This window comes from Etheostoma cragini, chromosome 6 (assembly GCF_013103735.1).
Source record: "Etheostoma cragini isolate CJK2018 chromosome 6, CSU_Ecrag_1.0, whole genome shotgun sequence".
Classification (NCBI taxonomy): domain Eukaryota; kingdom Metazoa; phylum Chordata; class Actinopteri; order Perciformes; family Percidae; genus Etheostoma; species Etheostoma cragini.
In genome coordinates this window covers 10,274,107-10,289,821 of record NC_048412.1, presented here as the reverse complement: position 1 = coordinate 10,289,821, position 15,715 = coordinate 10,274,107, and the positions used below count along the sequence as shown (strand labels likewise).

General features: G+C 39.9%; 1 protein-coding gene across 3 annotated transcripts in view; it reads right to left on the bottom strand.

Moving 5' to 3' along the window:
• LOC117946024 (CUB and sushi domain-containing protein 3-like) overlaps positions 1–15,715 on the bottom strand; it is a 219,942-nt gene that overhangs the window by 72,882 nt on the left and 131,345 nt on the right. For all 3 annotated transcript variants that reach the window (XM_034873814.1, XM_034873812.1, XM_034873813.1), the window contains exons 37-43: positions 15,514–15,618; positions 8,473–8,591; positions 7,294–7,363; positions 5,613–5,729; positions 5,176–5,385; positions 4,303–4,491; positions 2,024–2,201 (exon numbers count right to left, since the gene is read on the bottom strand). In XM_034873814.1, the coding sequence (XP_034729705.1) occupies positions 2,024–2,201; positions 4,303–4,491; positions 5,176–5,385; positions 5,613–5,729; positions 7,294–7,363; positions 8,473–8,591; positions 15,514–15,618 (988 nt within the window). The remainder of the gene's footprint in view (positions 1–2,023; positions 2,202–4,302; positions 4,492–5,175; positions 5,386–5,612; positions 5,730–7,293; positions 7,364–8,472; positions 8,592–15,513; positions 15,619–15,715) is intronic.

The window sequence follows — 15,715 nt, the reverse complement described above, 5'->3', positions numbered from 1 at the left end:
TGGGATATTTGGGGGGACCTCGAAGTACACCAGCTGCTCTAGTGCTGCTCCTGAAAAGAGCCAGTTGAGGCAGTTCAAACATCTAATGAGGATGCTTCTGGGAAGCCTCCCTGTGGAGCTATATCAGGCCCAACCAACTGTAAGAAGAAACCCGGGGACATACCCAGAACATGCTTATGAATTTTAGCTGAGCTGGGTGGACCTCAGGATCCCTCAAGTGGAGCTGGAGGAAAGTGGCTGAAAATGGATGGATTGACAGATAGCTGTAAGGTTGGAAAATAGGACAATCCACACACTGTGAGATGATTAAGACTTGCAACCTCTGAAGTTTGTCTATACTGTTTCTACTAAGGTAGGTAAACCCATTATCATCTTTAGCTCTGTTGAGAGTAATGTAGCATGAGCAGGACTAATTTATGCCAATATAGGATACATAGGATTTTTGCATCTATGTCACGATAATTCACCAGATAAGTAAAAACAGGCATTTCCACCTAAAAACCATTATATATACAAAATTGTATCTAATTTGATTTCTTCAGGTCATTTACTCTTTATCCCTATTGCAATGTAAAACTACATTTACTGTGAACATTTCTCCATATCCCATACACCAAGATGAATAGATGGATGGTTGGACAGCTGTGGGGTGATAATAGAACTTGCCACTTGCAGTGGAGCCATTTATGAGGCATGCATTAGCTGCTGACAGCACAGAACACAAAAGCACGTTTGCTAATGAGAGCCTAAATTAGGTTTTTTGGATGTGATGTAGCATTTAGGAACAAACAACATTCTACTTTACTCTGAGGATAAAAAGCAAGATTCATGTCAAAAGATTGTGCTATCCGATTTCAATTACATATAAACGACATTTCTGTACAAGAGAAAAGTATTTTATCACTGGCACATTCTGGTGGCTCCAGGCCTATTCACGTGAATGATATACATTAAATGCTTTTTGTATGTGCGTGTACCTTTAATATCTTATATATTTAAAAAAAAAAAAGAAGTCTTATTGCAGTTTCATTTCAGAATGATCAGCAAAATGGGAGACGGCAGTCAAGCAGGGAAATGAAATGTTACCATCTGGGAAAAAAATTGTTTATGCGCTATTTCATTTGAAAACAGCAGTGCCAGTAGCTCCCTCCACTCATACTGTGAATAGTAGCCCCATATGCTGGAAGGAATTTCCCTCCTCTCTCACCCATGAGGACAGCTCCATGACTGCCTTAGGCTTACTATACTACACAGAGGCAACAGAAAGGTAGAGGGAGGAGGAAAGAGTGACAGCTGCTGGACTGATAACAGGCAGGTAGTATAAAGTAGTCTACTGCTGTAAAATGTTCTGACAAAATTAAATTTCTACATACTAAGGTATCCAAGGTGACGTTTTCATGCCTGCACATATTTCAGTCTTTTTACGTAAAACTCACTGGGGAAGAGGGGCACACTGTGAAGTTTCTTCTATTTCATCAAACACCACAATCTATTTCGTTTTAGCAAGGGACTGTAAGAAGAAAAGGTGTCATGGAAAGAAAAAAATAATACTATTCACCGATGGCTGTTGTATCAACTAATACGGGTGTCAGATCAAAAGCTGTGAGCAAAACTTGTTCAACTGGCCTATGGCCTTAACATTTTGTCAACATAGCATGCAGCTTTTAAGTTTGCTTTTGCTATAAGTAAGGGAACTATTCGCCCCAACACAAAATATTATTCACTCCAGTGAAAAAAATAAATAAAACTTCAGTTGGTAAAACATTTGGGAGCTGCTCTAACAATGCACTGTATGTGGTACACACTTGTTACAAAAGGTATATTTTGTGGCTCACTGCTCAGTATTGCTTGTAAAATCTGCCACTGGTTTCTAAAGCTACACCAAACATCACTATTAATTTTAAGTAATTGTCAACATAACTCTGTATGCAGCTCTGTATACAGAAAACCGTGCAAATTTGATGTTCGCCACAAGCCAATGACTAAAGAATATTTTCAAAATGAGAGAGAAATGAGAACTCACCACACAGTGATGTAATCGTAGATTGCCTCTGTATTGATAACAGAGAAATTGATGTAGATGCCATACCCAGGAGGTACTCTGACAGTCCACAAGCAGTCCTGGAAGTGTGGATACTCGGCTGGGTGTCCGGGAGAGTAAATTGTGCCATTCATGGATGTTACATTCCCACCGCAGAGAGCTGGAAAAAACAGAGAGGCTGGTTTAAAAAAAAAAGGCCAGTCTTAGATTCAGCTCAAGTCATAAAACTTGCTTTATGACTGTATTCCCACTTACGGTTGATAAAACAAACCCGAACTGCGTGTTATTTGGTTATCACTGAGATACTGAGGGAGAATACACCTGTTAAATACAACTGCAGGGGATGGTTACTGGATCCCGTGAACTTGATGACACTAAGGCCCTGTCCCATTTCTCCCTCGTTAAAACTTCTACTTGGTTTTAAGTGCCTTTGACAGTAAAGTCCCCTCAAAGAGGGAAGTGGGGGTGAAGTTTCCCTATAAAATGAGACACCACTATATGCAAATTAGCATAGTGATCGTAGCAAATGTAGCGAACCTACGTCACATGCAGCATTAACGTGTCTACGGGTAGTACCCTACTACTATTGATAGGCAAACTCTCTCAAAATTTTAACATGCTTATTCGCAAAAATGTACTCTATATTCAATTGTTCCTTTCCAGCAATGTCTGCCATCTATGTTGAAAGATTTGGCCGGCTCGCTGTGTTTGGAAGGTATCCAAGCTCAGTGCCTTGCTCGGTTGCATTAACTCTGAAACTTTCTCTTTGAGTCCCTCACATTTTGGGTTAGTCCATGCATGATGGTGTGGAGTGCCGGCGTTGTATATTAGTTCTTATAACCTCAGCCCTCCATAACAGCAATGGGCCTCATCTCGTGAGCTATAAAGTCAACAATTCCTTCCGTGATTTTATTTTTGCGTTTGGATGATAGAGGCTTAACATCCAGCGGGGTCTGGGGGGGTCTGGGGGACCCTACCGTCGTTGCGGGAGGGTGCGCCGGTAGTTATAAAATGATTATTAGACTATGAAACATGACAACTCTGATATGTTCAAATAGCCTGCTCCAAACAGACAGGGCAACCTTCTAGTTCTTTCTTCAATCTGTCCCCAGTGGGCTGGGCTAATCCAAAAAAGTGAAAACAAGGGGGGTGTTCTGAAGACTGTTAACTGTGAAACAATGATGCTCTGAAAACACCCCCATTAGCAATTAGTGCTTTCCACCAATAGACCGTAACGGTATCAGAACGGTACCAGAACGTATCGACCAATAAATCGACCAATCAAGTGGGAGATTACAGCCCTACTGCAATCGGACCTCACTATGTTGTGAGGGTTGATTTTAAAGGAAAAATAGCACTCCCCCTTGCTCCCTAAAGTTTTGGGACACTCAACCCCCAACTTAACAACTCGCAAAAACGAGGGCTAGGGCAAAAATCTAGGGGAAGGGGAGGTATTGGGACAGAGCTTAAGTAGTTCAGACACTAAAACTCCCGTCATATGCCTTCAGAGGGAATGTGTTAAAATTTGGATTTTGAGCTTGGAGTCAAAGCCAAAGCTCTGCCCTCGGGATCCAAAAAAAGGACTGTAAACTTGACAAGGACAATACGGTGTCTACAGAAGAGACAACTATTTACCTTTTTCTTTGACAAATATCTGTGGTGGACTTAAAACATATGTTACCGTTTCACTTAAGTCATGAAAGGAAAGCCATAATTTATAGACATAACATAGACCAGCATAATCAGCTTTGTAAGAAAAATTTGCCAATGCTCCATGTATCATTTTACAGTATATGTATGGGCTGTGTCAGCTGATAGTTCAGTGAAATAGTGCTACATTGTTGGTAAAAGTGAGTCAAATGCTTTAATGTGCTAGAATGAAGGACAGGACTAAAGCAGATTGAAGAACATATCTTTGTCCATTCAAAATAACTTCAAAGACTTATTTTAGTGGGTAATGGCGATTAAAAAGCACCCCCGTCTTAATTTTTGTCAGCTTCTCAGAAAGCAGCATGCATGACTTTCACAAGGATTTGTTAGCATATAATTATTAAGTATCTCCCCACTAACTTTGGGTAATCAGTCAAAAAAAAATAGAAAAGGCATTTAATGACCAATAAATATAATTTGATGATACTGTAAATTATACTATAGGCTGATACTGTAGGCTTTTTGGAGAACAAATTTACGTCTTAGTGTAATAGTAGTATTTTTTTGAGCACATAAACAACACAGGCTTGGAAGAGGCACTAGCCAGTCACCTTCGCAGCGAGGTATTGGGTGATTCCAGTTTCTGCTGACTCCATGCAGACATGTGAGAGATGGCTCTCCAAGCAGAGTGTATCCTGGAAGGCATTCAAAGGAAATGGTCATCCCCACACTGTAGTCCTGACCGATCACTATGCCGTTACGAAACGGTCGTGGGTCCGGACACCTCTGTAGCTCATATGCTGGGGGAAAAACAAAAGCACACAAGAGGAGGTTTATGAAACAGACTATAATAATAATAATAATAAAAAAACACTACAAGTATAATACTATACAATACCTAAGGTGACCTCAAAGAACTCAAAAGCCTAGCTAGTGAGCTGTTAAGAGCAGCTTACCCTGCATCACTGTTGAAATCTAATCACCAGATTGTCTATATTATGGCTCTTCTATTGAAAACATACTCCCTACCTATGGTGGTTGTTTGCGCCAAAATGTCGTTCTCTCTTCATGAAATGTTAACATTTAAATACTTTTAATTAAGTTGTGTCTAAAAAGCTTTAATTCAAAGTTTTGTTTTATTGTTAGTCTATAACTAATTATTATTATTCAAATTGGCTCTCCCACATAAAATACCCCACTGACATAGCCAACACTATTACTATTCAAGGATATGTGCTATTGAATTCTCAGCCGAGGTCCACATTGTTTTTTATTTTTCTTCATTCTTTAACCTTTTGTAATCTTACAACCTCAGTGAACGTGTTTGCCTTCCAAGACCAATCTCTGTCCCTGGTCTGTATCTAACCTGACTGATGGTATATTGGTGTTCTATTAGCAAACTGTACATTCTCTTTCCATTTTTTCAATTGCTGCTATGATAAAAACATTTAACTTTACTACAGGAACACATATTTGCTCCTCACCCTGGTAGACAATGTGGAAGCCATGCTTGTTCTGAGAGTAGTCGCTGTGGAAGAAGAGAGTTGTCTCGTGGGTGGTGCTGAAGAGAGAACTGGGCACAACAGGGCCACTGAACCGATCAATCACTGTTCCTGTCTCCAGGTTCCCGCTGCGCACCTCCAGATAGTCATGAACAGGCTCTGTGGAGAAGTTTAGAAACTGCAGATGGATCCCTAAAAAGCAGAAAGTGTTAATGTAGGACACAAACTGAATACATTAATAAAGTGTCATGCATAAAACTAGAAGGATTTTTTTTAACACAATAAGAAGTTAAGAGAAGAGGAGAGAAGTTAAGAGAACAATGTAGGACTAAGTAGCAGATAAGACATTAAAGCTAGCAGGACAAAAAAGAAAAAGAGAGGTAGAAGATGAAAGGAAAGACAGAAGGGGGATGACAGACCGAAGCCAATAGGGAGTTGAACTCTCCAGCTGCAGTCCAGGCTGCTCTGGTAATTCCCTGGGAAGCCTGGGCTGAGGATGACGCCGCTGAAGTCTGTCATAGAGCCGCCACACTGAGCTAAGGGAGAGCAACCAAGGAGAAAGAACATGTCACTTCACCACAGAACGGCTCCATGGGAAAACAAAGAAAAACAATCACTAGGAGGCAAAGAGCATTGTGTCTTTGTGGGTTTCAGTAAATGCGAAAAAATTGTGTATGTTTATATATGCAGTATACGCTTATGTGCTTATGTCTCTGGTTTTTGAGCATGTCTGTGACTTGTGCATGCACATCTCTGACTGTGGGGATTGTGCTCCGTAAGGGCATCTGTGAAAAGATAATAGACTCTGGCACATTCCTTGTTTGGTGGTGCTTTAAATTAAAATAAATGAGGGAGTCGATTTTCAATACAGCACCACAGTTTTGCTCAGCGGTGGCACTGATTACTTCAGCCTCCCCCTCCAACACCCCACCTCTCTTCTGTGTCTGTGAATTAGAGAACACTTCAGCTTGCTGTGAAGGTTACACTCATCCCCCTCTCCTGTGGCACATACCCCAGTCTTACATAAACCCCCAGGTGTAATGCAATGATAGCCACCACAGGCACCAATGTAAACTTGTAGTTAAATAATTTTGCCTTTTCCCTTCTCAACCCTAACAGGCCTATTTAGGTGACACATGATTGGAAACACAAGAGGTATTGCTGCCATCTCTTTGGAGACCATCAACCAAGGCCAGAAGGAGGTGAAAGCTACAGTAACTCTGGATTTATTTGTGCTGCTGGTGAGGGAAACCAGCTTGACTTGTTTGTGAATGAACTGAAACAGAAGATGAGAAGAACTTATACTGTTGGTGTTGGGGCATGCAACCACATTGATGTGAGTTTATCAGCAACAAGGTCAATACAGATCCTGGGTGCTGGGCTGAGAGTATGTACTGTACTGTAAACCAGTAAGGAATTGAGCTAACAAGCGGACACATGCATTTAAGAAGAGGCCTCTCAACAGTAAATGTGGAATATATGTCTGCAGTGAACTGTGAAAACCGAGGGGCAGGACATTTACAGGAAGCGTGCAGTGAGTGTGTGCATGCATGTGCAAGGGCCTTTGTGTTTACACGCCTTCACTGTAAGGCCGTGTTCGGACTAGTTTGTGTGTTTCCAAGTTTGTGTACATGTGTAAATGGGGTCAACAAAACAGTAAAGTGTCAAAAGAGAAAGGGGTACGCTTCCTTAGTAATCTCAGGAATCCGTCACTGTGGCAATCAACTTTAAAGGAAGTGTCGGGGGAGAGTAGACTCTCATCAGAGGCATCAGAAATCAAACAACACACTGAGATGGTGCAAAGCCTTATTGATTTTCAACTGAAGGGGAAAGCAGAAAATTCATAATCCCCACCCTTCATCCCCTCCCCTGGTCTTACAATGAAATTGTTTTTTTTCCCCCAATACAAGTCCTCTGTGAGGCCATTGATCTGTTGTGTGACTGTGCATGAGTAAAGTGTAGTAAAGTAAAAAAAAGACAAACAAGGGCAAATTCAATGAGAAAAAAAGACTGAATCTGTGTTTAATTCAACAACAATGTTTTGTGCACCTCATTGAATGCCTGCGCGCTATCAATGTCAGACTGTATGAAATACATTACCTAAACACAGAGGCACGGGGTAATTCCACCTTCTGACGGGGCCTGGCATGCAGGTAATATATGCATTACCCTGTTTAGGAAAACAAACAAACAACAATATAGTCAACACCTCCAAAATACTGTGCAATTTAAAAGAAAAAAAGAAGGACCACCAAGAGATCTAACAGACAGGTCATCTGCAACAGACTTTATCTTTGTCCTGTGGATGTTTGGAATTGGTCAACAGTCAGATTTTTGGATTTCTCAAAATCCTCTTTTCAAGGTCTTGTGTGTAAATATTTGATGTATCAAGAGTAGCTAGAGCTCTAGCTGGGCAGCAAGAGTACTGCCTGGAGTCTATTTTTCTGAGATGTGTTGCAGAAAAGACAAACATCCTACTTTCACACTTGATTTCTGTTAGATACAACAATATCCCTAAAAGTAATAAATATATTGCTTGTTATCATTTGTAAAATAGGATGCTTCTAAAATGCATAAATACAGTACATGTGTACTCTCCAGCCAGCTCGTACACAAATGTCAAACCAGTAAACAGACATATACTAAATCATGGTTGTCTATACACAGTTGTACTACACACATACACGTGAACTCAAAAGACTCCGCTGTACTTGTGTTTTTGTTTACAATGGCCTCTGGTCTATTTGTGATGTGCAGACACTCAGCAGATGTGTGTAAGAAGTTGCTGGTTGGTCCAGAGAGTATGTGAAAAGAAGTGAATGCCCGAGACATGAAGAAAAATCGGTGTGGGATAAGTGAGGTGACTGTTAACACAATCCATCGCCCGTAGCGTTGGAGGGTTCTACAGCTCAAAACGCCAGAGCTACAGTATCTAATCCATGAGGATTGGGGAAAGTTAAAGCTGCTTTGTAACAGGCGCAGACGAACACACAGGAACATCAAAGCAGAGAAGCATGCAAGCAAAATACACACAATAAAGATGCAAGCTTAAATACGTGGACAGTTACCACACCCTTACGCATTCACACATTTCTTTTCTGTAAATACTGCCTCCGCTCACACTCACACAAATTACATAGAAAAAGTACTTAGTAACGCTACCATGACAGACTCATCTTTTAGAAGTAAAATTGTCACTCCAGGCAGGTAGATAGGATTCATTTATAACCAAAAAAGAGCAGGATATCTGCTTTTTCAGCACTGTATGGTTCCACCTACCTGTAACGAGAAGCCTTGATCACATTGGAAGGAAACCATGTCACCCACAGTGTAGCGTTCGCCCACTTTCTGGCCATTACTGGGAGGCAGCGGCTCTGGGCACGAATCCAAACCTATTGCTTAGGACAGAGTCACAACACACAAGTGTGGACAGCGATCATTCTTCTGCACATAAAGGGTACAATCAAAACATGCAACTGCTCAACACATTTATTATTGTTTAATTGTTGAACATCCGTTGTATAATTCTTGGCAATTATTTACACTTAATGACCTAATACCTATAAAGAAAAGGGAAAGATTTAATTAAAACCAAATATTTGAAAAACATGTAATTACACAGTGCCTTTTTTTCGTGTGCTTGTAATTGCTCGATAATTTATTAAGTGTTTTTTTCTCTCTCCTTCCCATCATCATACCATTTAGAAACTGCAACAAAGCTCAGTCACAAAGCTATTCTACTGGTCGCTGTAATCGCAAAATCCTTCTGACTGTGATCTGAAGCGATCACTGTGAACTTAGAAAGCAATCCTTGATAGAAGCATTGAGTGCCATTGAAACAAAGTGATTACAGTGCCAATTGCCAGGTACCGAGAAACCTGATACTGTGTTTTATTGGGTTAAAAGCAATGGTGATCCCAGATATGGGCGGTGTAAATGTGAGGTAATATTCGGTCTGTACAGTGACTGTAGTTTAAATTAACCTCAAATATAGTCTAGAAAATATAGTCTACAGTTTCAGAATAAAATGTCCTAGAGGAGACTCAACAAATACATATAAAATCCATAACTGCAGGCAAAGTAGCAAACATCTCGCATTTCACTTCATTATTGATATGCCCATTACACGATGTTACTCAGTGAAAAGTAGAAATGGAAAAAATGCTTATTTTTGTAGGTTTTCAACCATCAAGTCATCTGTCGTAAGGTTGTGTAAATTCAGTATTGAAATTGGCTGTTGTGCAACTGCAGCAGAAATACATGAATGAAAGAAAGGAGACTTTTGTAAAAGCACATCCACATTAATGCAGACATTTTTTCCAAGGCACATAATTATTAAGCAGGCCGTAGGGTGAAAGGTAGTAGAAAGGATATTCAAACCCAGCAACAAAAATAAGACCAATGTATCCCAACCTATGTGTAGGCACAGATAACACATATACACAGCCCTAAAAAAAGAAAAATATACACAAATGTACAACCACTCACACATAAGCCCACTCAAAGAGTTAATATGCCCAAGCAAGTAGGTGGGTGGATGAATATAAACATATCAGCTGAAATGGCCACAAAAGATTTAGAACAATTTATAGGCAACTCTTCAGAGCACTGAGTAGCAGGAGTGGCCACTCCACTAAGCATCTAGTGATATTTAGAAAGGATACTTGGGTGGGAGGAGACGGTAACCTAAGAGGCGCAGAGCAGGAAGCAATATGACAGATACAACAACTAAAGAAGAGCTACTGCACAAGGTGAGAGGGTGGATTCTTTGAAGTTTTGTCATATTGGGTTTAAATAAAGGATGACTTTGACAAATGAATATGAAATTGATTCAAGGAGATTTGGTGATGCAATTCATGAAAGTGCTGCCTATAGGCAGACGTAGGTTTGACATCAAAGTACAATTCAGCTATAAATAACTGTTTCATGAAATGGTCGTGTTTGTTTTAACTATAGGGAACAATCAGCCTTCCCTTTGCAGTGTTTTGTAATACTATTTCCTAATCCAGTGCATTATTACTTCAATAGTGGTTCAAAGAATTAAAGTGAATATAGGATTGGTGAAATATTGTCATAGAGGACGCTCTGACAACTGTTTGCATTATATACAGTAACAAAAAAGAAAGTGTATGTATCATACATTCATGTCACACAGAGAACACTAGAAATAAACATACTTATACAAAAGTTCATGGATTGTCAGGAGTTTTTAACCACACCTGACCTCAGAAAAACATTTTGTTGGTAAGCATATTTAAAAGCCTGCATTAATCGGTGATATCAAACAATCAAAGTAAGGGGCCAATTTACACAGCCAGAGGTGGTGTGCCAGGTCTTAACTGGGCACAAATGGACCTTTACACCCAGGTCAGTTTAAGAGTGCGGGTCCACTAACAGAATGCACCCTTGAGCTCCAGATGGGTTCCAGACAAGTTGTCAGAATACATATTTTGGCAAGGACTCGCTACACCATGCTGTGAGTATGTTGACAACCACTGTTCTTGAGTACAGAACTGCGTCTGGAGGGAGTCCTGTCCATAAAACATGCTTTGTATTTTGAACAGCAAGTCTTGCCGGTTGTAAATAAACAATGAAATGTCGGAAGTGTGTGTCGACATTATGCCTCACTTGTATTGGACTACCCCCAGATTGTTTTGAATTGATTTGAAAGACACACCAGATTGTTGGAAATGTAAGACCGAAGACAGCCAACTACTTCATGTCCTATGGTCCTGTGATAATGTCCAGGAATTTTGGACTGGGATACATGATAAACTATGTCAGATTGCAGGGACCCAGGTTCCATTCAGCCCAAGATAATTTGTTCTAGGAGATGGATCAATCCTAAGTGAGAAAAGATAAGCACATAAAAAGCAGGGTCAAAAGTAGTTTAAACATAGCCAGACAGATTATTTTAAGAGGATGGAAAAATAAAGGGGTGCCATCAATCCAAGAGTTTGGGTTGTGGATTTAAAAAAAATGTCATACAAAGTTTGCCAGACTGGATGCATACATGGGAAAATGGGGAAGGTACCTGCGCTTTCTGGAGGGGTCTTAGGAAGCTTTGAAGAGTATAATGATGATAATGAGATATGTATGATGGGTTTATGGTGTTTTCATCTACAAATATGTTTATTTGGTCTATAGTTTGTTATTTTGTCTAGGTGGGTGGTGATGACATAGGTGGTGGTATGTTTATGTTACAAATTGTATGTTTTGTGTCTTGTGTTAACAAAGTAAAAAAAAAAAAAAAGTGTTAATCTAAAAAAAGAATTCTCACCAGTTACTAGCAAACGTTCCCTACTCCCCAAGTGTAGCTGAGAGTTTTACCTACTCTTGTTTGCAATTGAATATTGGAATTTCCATAAATGTATTTATTTCAATAATATATTGGACCTGTAAAAGAAAACGGTATAATATTTGAAAAAGTAAATTTGTCGCAAAAAATACACCAAGATAATGAAAGATCCGATGCAAAAGAAAAAACATGCCGGTCACACAATGGAGAGTAGTTTACAGAGTGGAAAAGTGGTCTCTGTCTAAGGGTACACAAAAATGCAGCAGAAAACTGAACGTTCAAGTTGGCAAAGCACAATTCTGTCAACAGCACAGGCAACTGAGAATTTAAAATAAGATAATTTAGATGGGTGACGGCATGTGCAGTAGGAAAGAATGGAGTAGAGCAGATCATTTAAGGCACATCAAATGCACGTTTCTGCCTCAGTCATTGTGTCGTGTGGTGTTGAGCTGGTACACAAACCGACTGGTCTATCTCACTGTCAATTAACATATCTATAGCTCAGGTCTGCAAAATAAGCTATTATGCTTGCCCGTGACCCCTCGTTAAGTGTTAGGATGATCCGATCAACATATGAGCATCAGCGATTGGTTGTGTCCCATTCTACTTATGGGGGAAGCGGCTGAATAGTATGTTGTGTGTTGGATATGATGCTGTTTGTAAACTATTCACAACTATTCTAAAAGTTGACTCTTGACTTTGTTTGATACAAAACCTTTTATTTTATCACAATTTGCCTTTTTTATTCATTGGTTATGAGGATGTTGTAAACCCAAACTTCTTGTCAGTTTCAACACAAACCTCACAGCTGTCACCAAGTTAAAATGCTCTTTTGTAAAATACTATCATATTTGACCACATGCATTAAAAAAAATATCTATGATCCTACATTAATCCAGAATGCAATTACTCCCATAAAATAAATCATATCTTATTCGGAAAAATGAAATGAGCAATCCATCCACATTTGAAGATAATGGAGTAACTTTGAGAAGGTTATAAATAGATAATTATCATCACAAATCTCAGATTGTTGTAATCTTCCTCTGTATGCTGATCATCATCATTCTGCACAATTAACTCACTGTATCAAAACCATGAACATGTTAATTTACAAACAATCAATATTCTTGATTCTATTCTTGATGTATACATCAATTATAATAAAAAAGCACAAGCTTCACATTTCTTGAAAGTGGGCACACAATCTGTTACATGTGGGGTGCGAATGCACATAAGCAAGACTTTTTTTTTTTTTACAACTTTGATAATTAGAAGAAAAAAACGTCAACTTACAGCTTGAAGGAAAACGCTGACTTATTGGGACTTTAGATTATTCACAGTATCCCCTAGAGTTAGACAAGTCGATACATTCCCTTCTCATCTCTGTGCGTGCTGTAACTCAGCATCACCCCCCCAGCATTAGCTTAGCCTAGCAAACATCCTGCAGGTAACTGGTTCCAACTAGCTACTGCTCCCAATAAGTTACAAAATAACGCCAACCTGTTCCTATTTACACGTTGTGATTTGTAAAATCACAGGCTGTACAAATAACAAGGTCACATAAGACACAGCCATATTCTAAGGTATTAGGTAGGTAATAGCATGTTTCTTCATAGAATTCCAACCAAAAACGCTGCCGCTGAATCTATGGCTATACTTGCTCTGGATATGGATCCAAATACACCTGTAGCCATCTTCAACAACCATCGTGTTTGCTCAAAACATTTCACTGAGGATTATTATGAAGAAATTGAATTAGCCAAAAAGACCATGAAACGTGTGCTGAAGGATAGGGCCATCCCATCGATAGCACAGACTGGACAAAGAGGCTTTCCTGCTGCTACGGAAAGTGTTCCGTTGGGTTTTTAAAGGACTAACTACTGTGTACAAGCATTACCATGATGTCCTTTGAGTGAAGTGACTGAATCAGCACCAAAATCTGTCAACATATTTTTAATACAACACATCTAATTTCAGTTGATGAATTTCTTTTCCAGAATTAATTCATTTTGTTGTCACAGTCATTAAATGTTGCTCATGTGGAAATAATGTAGGCCTCTACAGACTGCAGCAATTGAAGACCAGTGTGGGATCTTATTTGGGATGTAAACCGCCCTATTGCCTGTGTGAAGACGCCAGTTTTGTTTTCAGCTATAGCTTACTGCATACTGTGTGCCTTAGGAGAGCCGGTTAAACACTTGGCTTTTAAGAAGTTGTAGTGGTGGGTGGTATAAGATTTCTATAACTGGTCTCAATGGACTGCAACAATCCCCCAAAGGTAACATTTTAAAACAGATGGTTGACTGGCTGGGCCTGTGCCAATCCCTCTTGCATTTTTCTTCCCACTGTACAAAGCATTTAGAGAATTAATTTGTGGCTAAAAACTGCAGTGTATAAAAAAATAAAAGGGTGGTTCAAACCAAACACAGGCTGGAAATAAGATACAAACACAACCAACTAGTCTGGTTAGAGGAGTGCTGTCATTTGACCCGAAAAAAAACTGAATCTGAACTCAAAAAATGGGAAACAACAGACCACAAAAACAGAAATGCTTAATGAGTATAGTTCCACAGAGAAGCAACACGGCTTGAACATATATACAAATGTTTGCCAATAGGCAGAAAGTAGAACCATATGGCAGGCAAGCTAAGAAATATGAACAGCAACAGGAACAGCAACAGAGAAAGCTGTTTGACTGGAGCCAGTGTAAGTGTAAGACCGACAGAGGAAAGAGCTGACTGAGACATGGCACTGAAGTGATTCGCAGCAGTAGGTCGTGGTTGTGGGGGGAGGGGGTTAGTGCAGGGAGGAAAGAGCCCATAGAGAGAGACAGCTACAGAGTGCTTCCAGGAAAGAGGAGGGTGTTGTGGAGACAAAGCGCCGACCGCAAGAGAAAGGACTGTGAAGTTGTTCTCTCTGCAGTAGTATGATGCTCACAGACTGACAGCGAGGACAGACTCGGTAACAGGAATGCTTTTTTTTGTTTTGCAATACATCTGAGGGAACGGACTGTTAGTTTGAGTGGAAAGTGGTTTTACTCAGAACCACGTTTTTGTTGAGTTGTGTATGAGGTCTCAAAGCTGGTTACGTTAGCAGGGCTCACATCCTTTTTTGCAATACATATCCTCCAGCATTTTATCTTAACATGATAAAGATGTCTTCTCAACTATTACTTTTCCCATGGTTACACTTTTTTACTGCCCTTGATGTGCTTCGCTGAAAATGAGTAACAATGGGTCTCCCATAGTCACAAATTGTAGTAAGAAAATTGCTTTTACATGAAGGTGAGCAGTAAGTAACCAGCTAGTAGAAAGACAGGGAGAGCACCGAGAAAGAGACAGAGAAAGCACCAACTTAAAATCCATCTAACCTCACAGAGACAAATAACAATGAGGAAAATTACCCTGACATTAAAAGAGATAATGGGAAAGTGCAAGAGATGTAAATAACTGTAGGTAAATTGGTCACAAAGGACTGTATTATTAAATATCAACAGAAGAGAACCATGCATTACCTACCGATCAGCACCACTATTTTCATTTACACAATTTTTGAATGGGAGGACTTAGTAAATCAGTCGCTCCACTGGGGCCAGCCACACTCCTTAAATTTTAGTGCACAATAAATGTTCAGCATGTTCCTTTGCAAAAATGCCCCTAACTGAATAGCCCTGCGAGAATGAGTAAATTTAGTCGCTAAATGAAAAAGGATGTGGGTCCAGTGCATGTAGCAATGGGAGGAAACAACCATCAGGTAATACCACGACAGAAGCAGGTACAAAAGGCTGAAAATGTAAAAGGACAGAAAGAAAAACTTTGCCCATTCACTCAATACCCTCACACTCTCTTTTTTTCTATGTCCAACTGTGCCACACAGACCAGCTGTCCATCTTATTTCTTATACCTCTGTGCAGTAGCTGGAAGCCGGTGGAAGATGGACACATACAAACTGACAACAGACAACGTGACAGGCAGGCAGGCAGGCAGGCAGGCAGGCAGGCACACCGTCTCTCGTCATACCTGTGTACTCCAAGTGGAAGCCAGCGGCAGAAACACTGATATCAGACTGGAAGGTCAAGTACAGGTTGTTTGATGTGCTGTTCAGCAGCTGAGGAATTGTTGTACCTGTGTTTTATAATATACATCAGACAGTTAATGTCAGGGCCTGTCCACTTTCCAGATATAAAACAACATGTGGACATGTACAATGCATGAACATGTA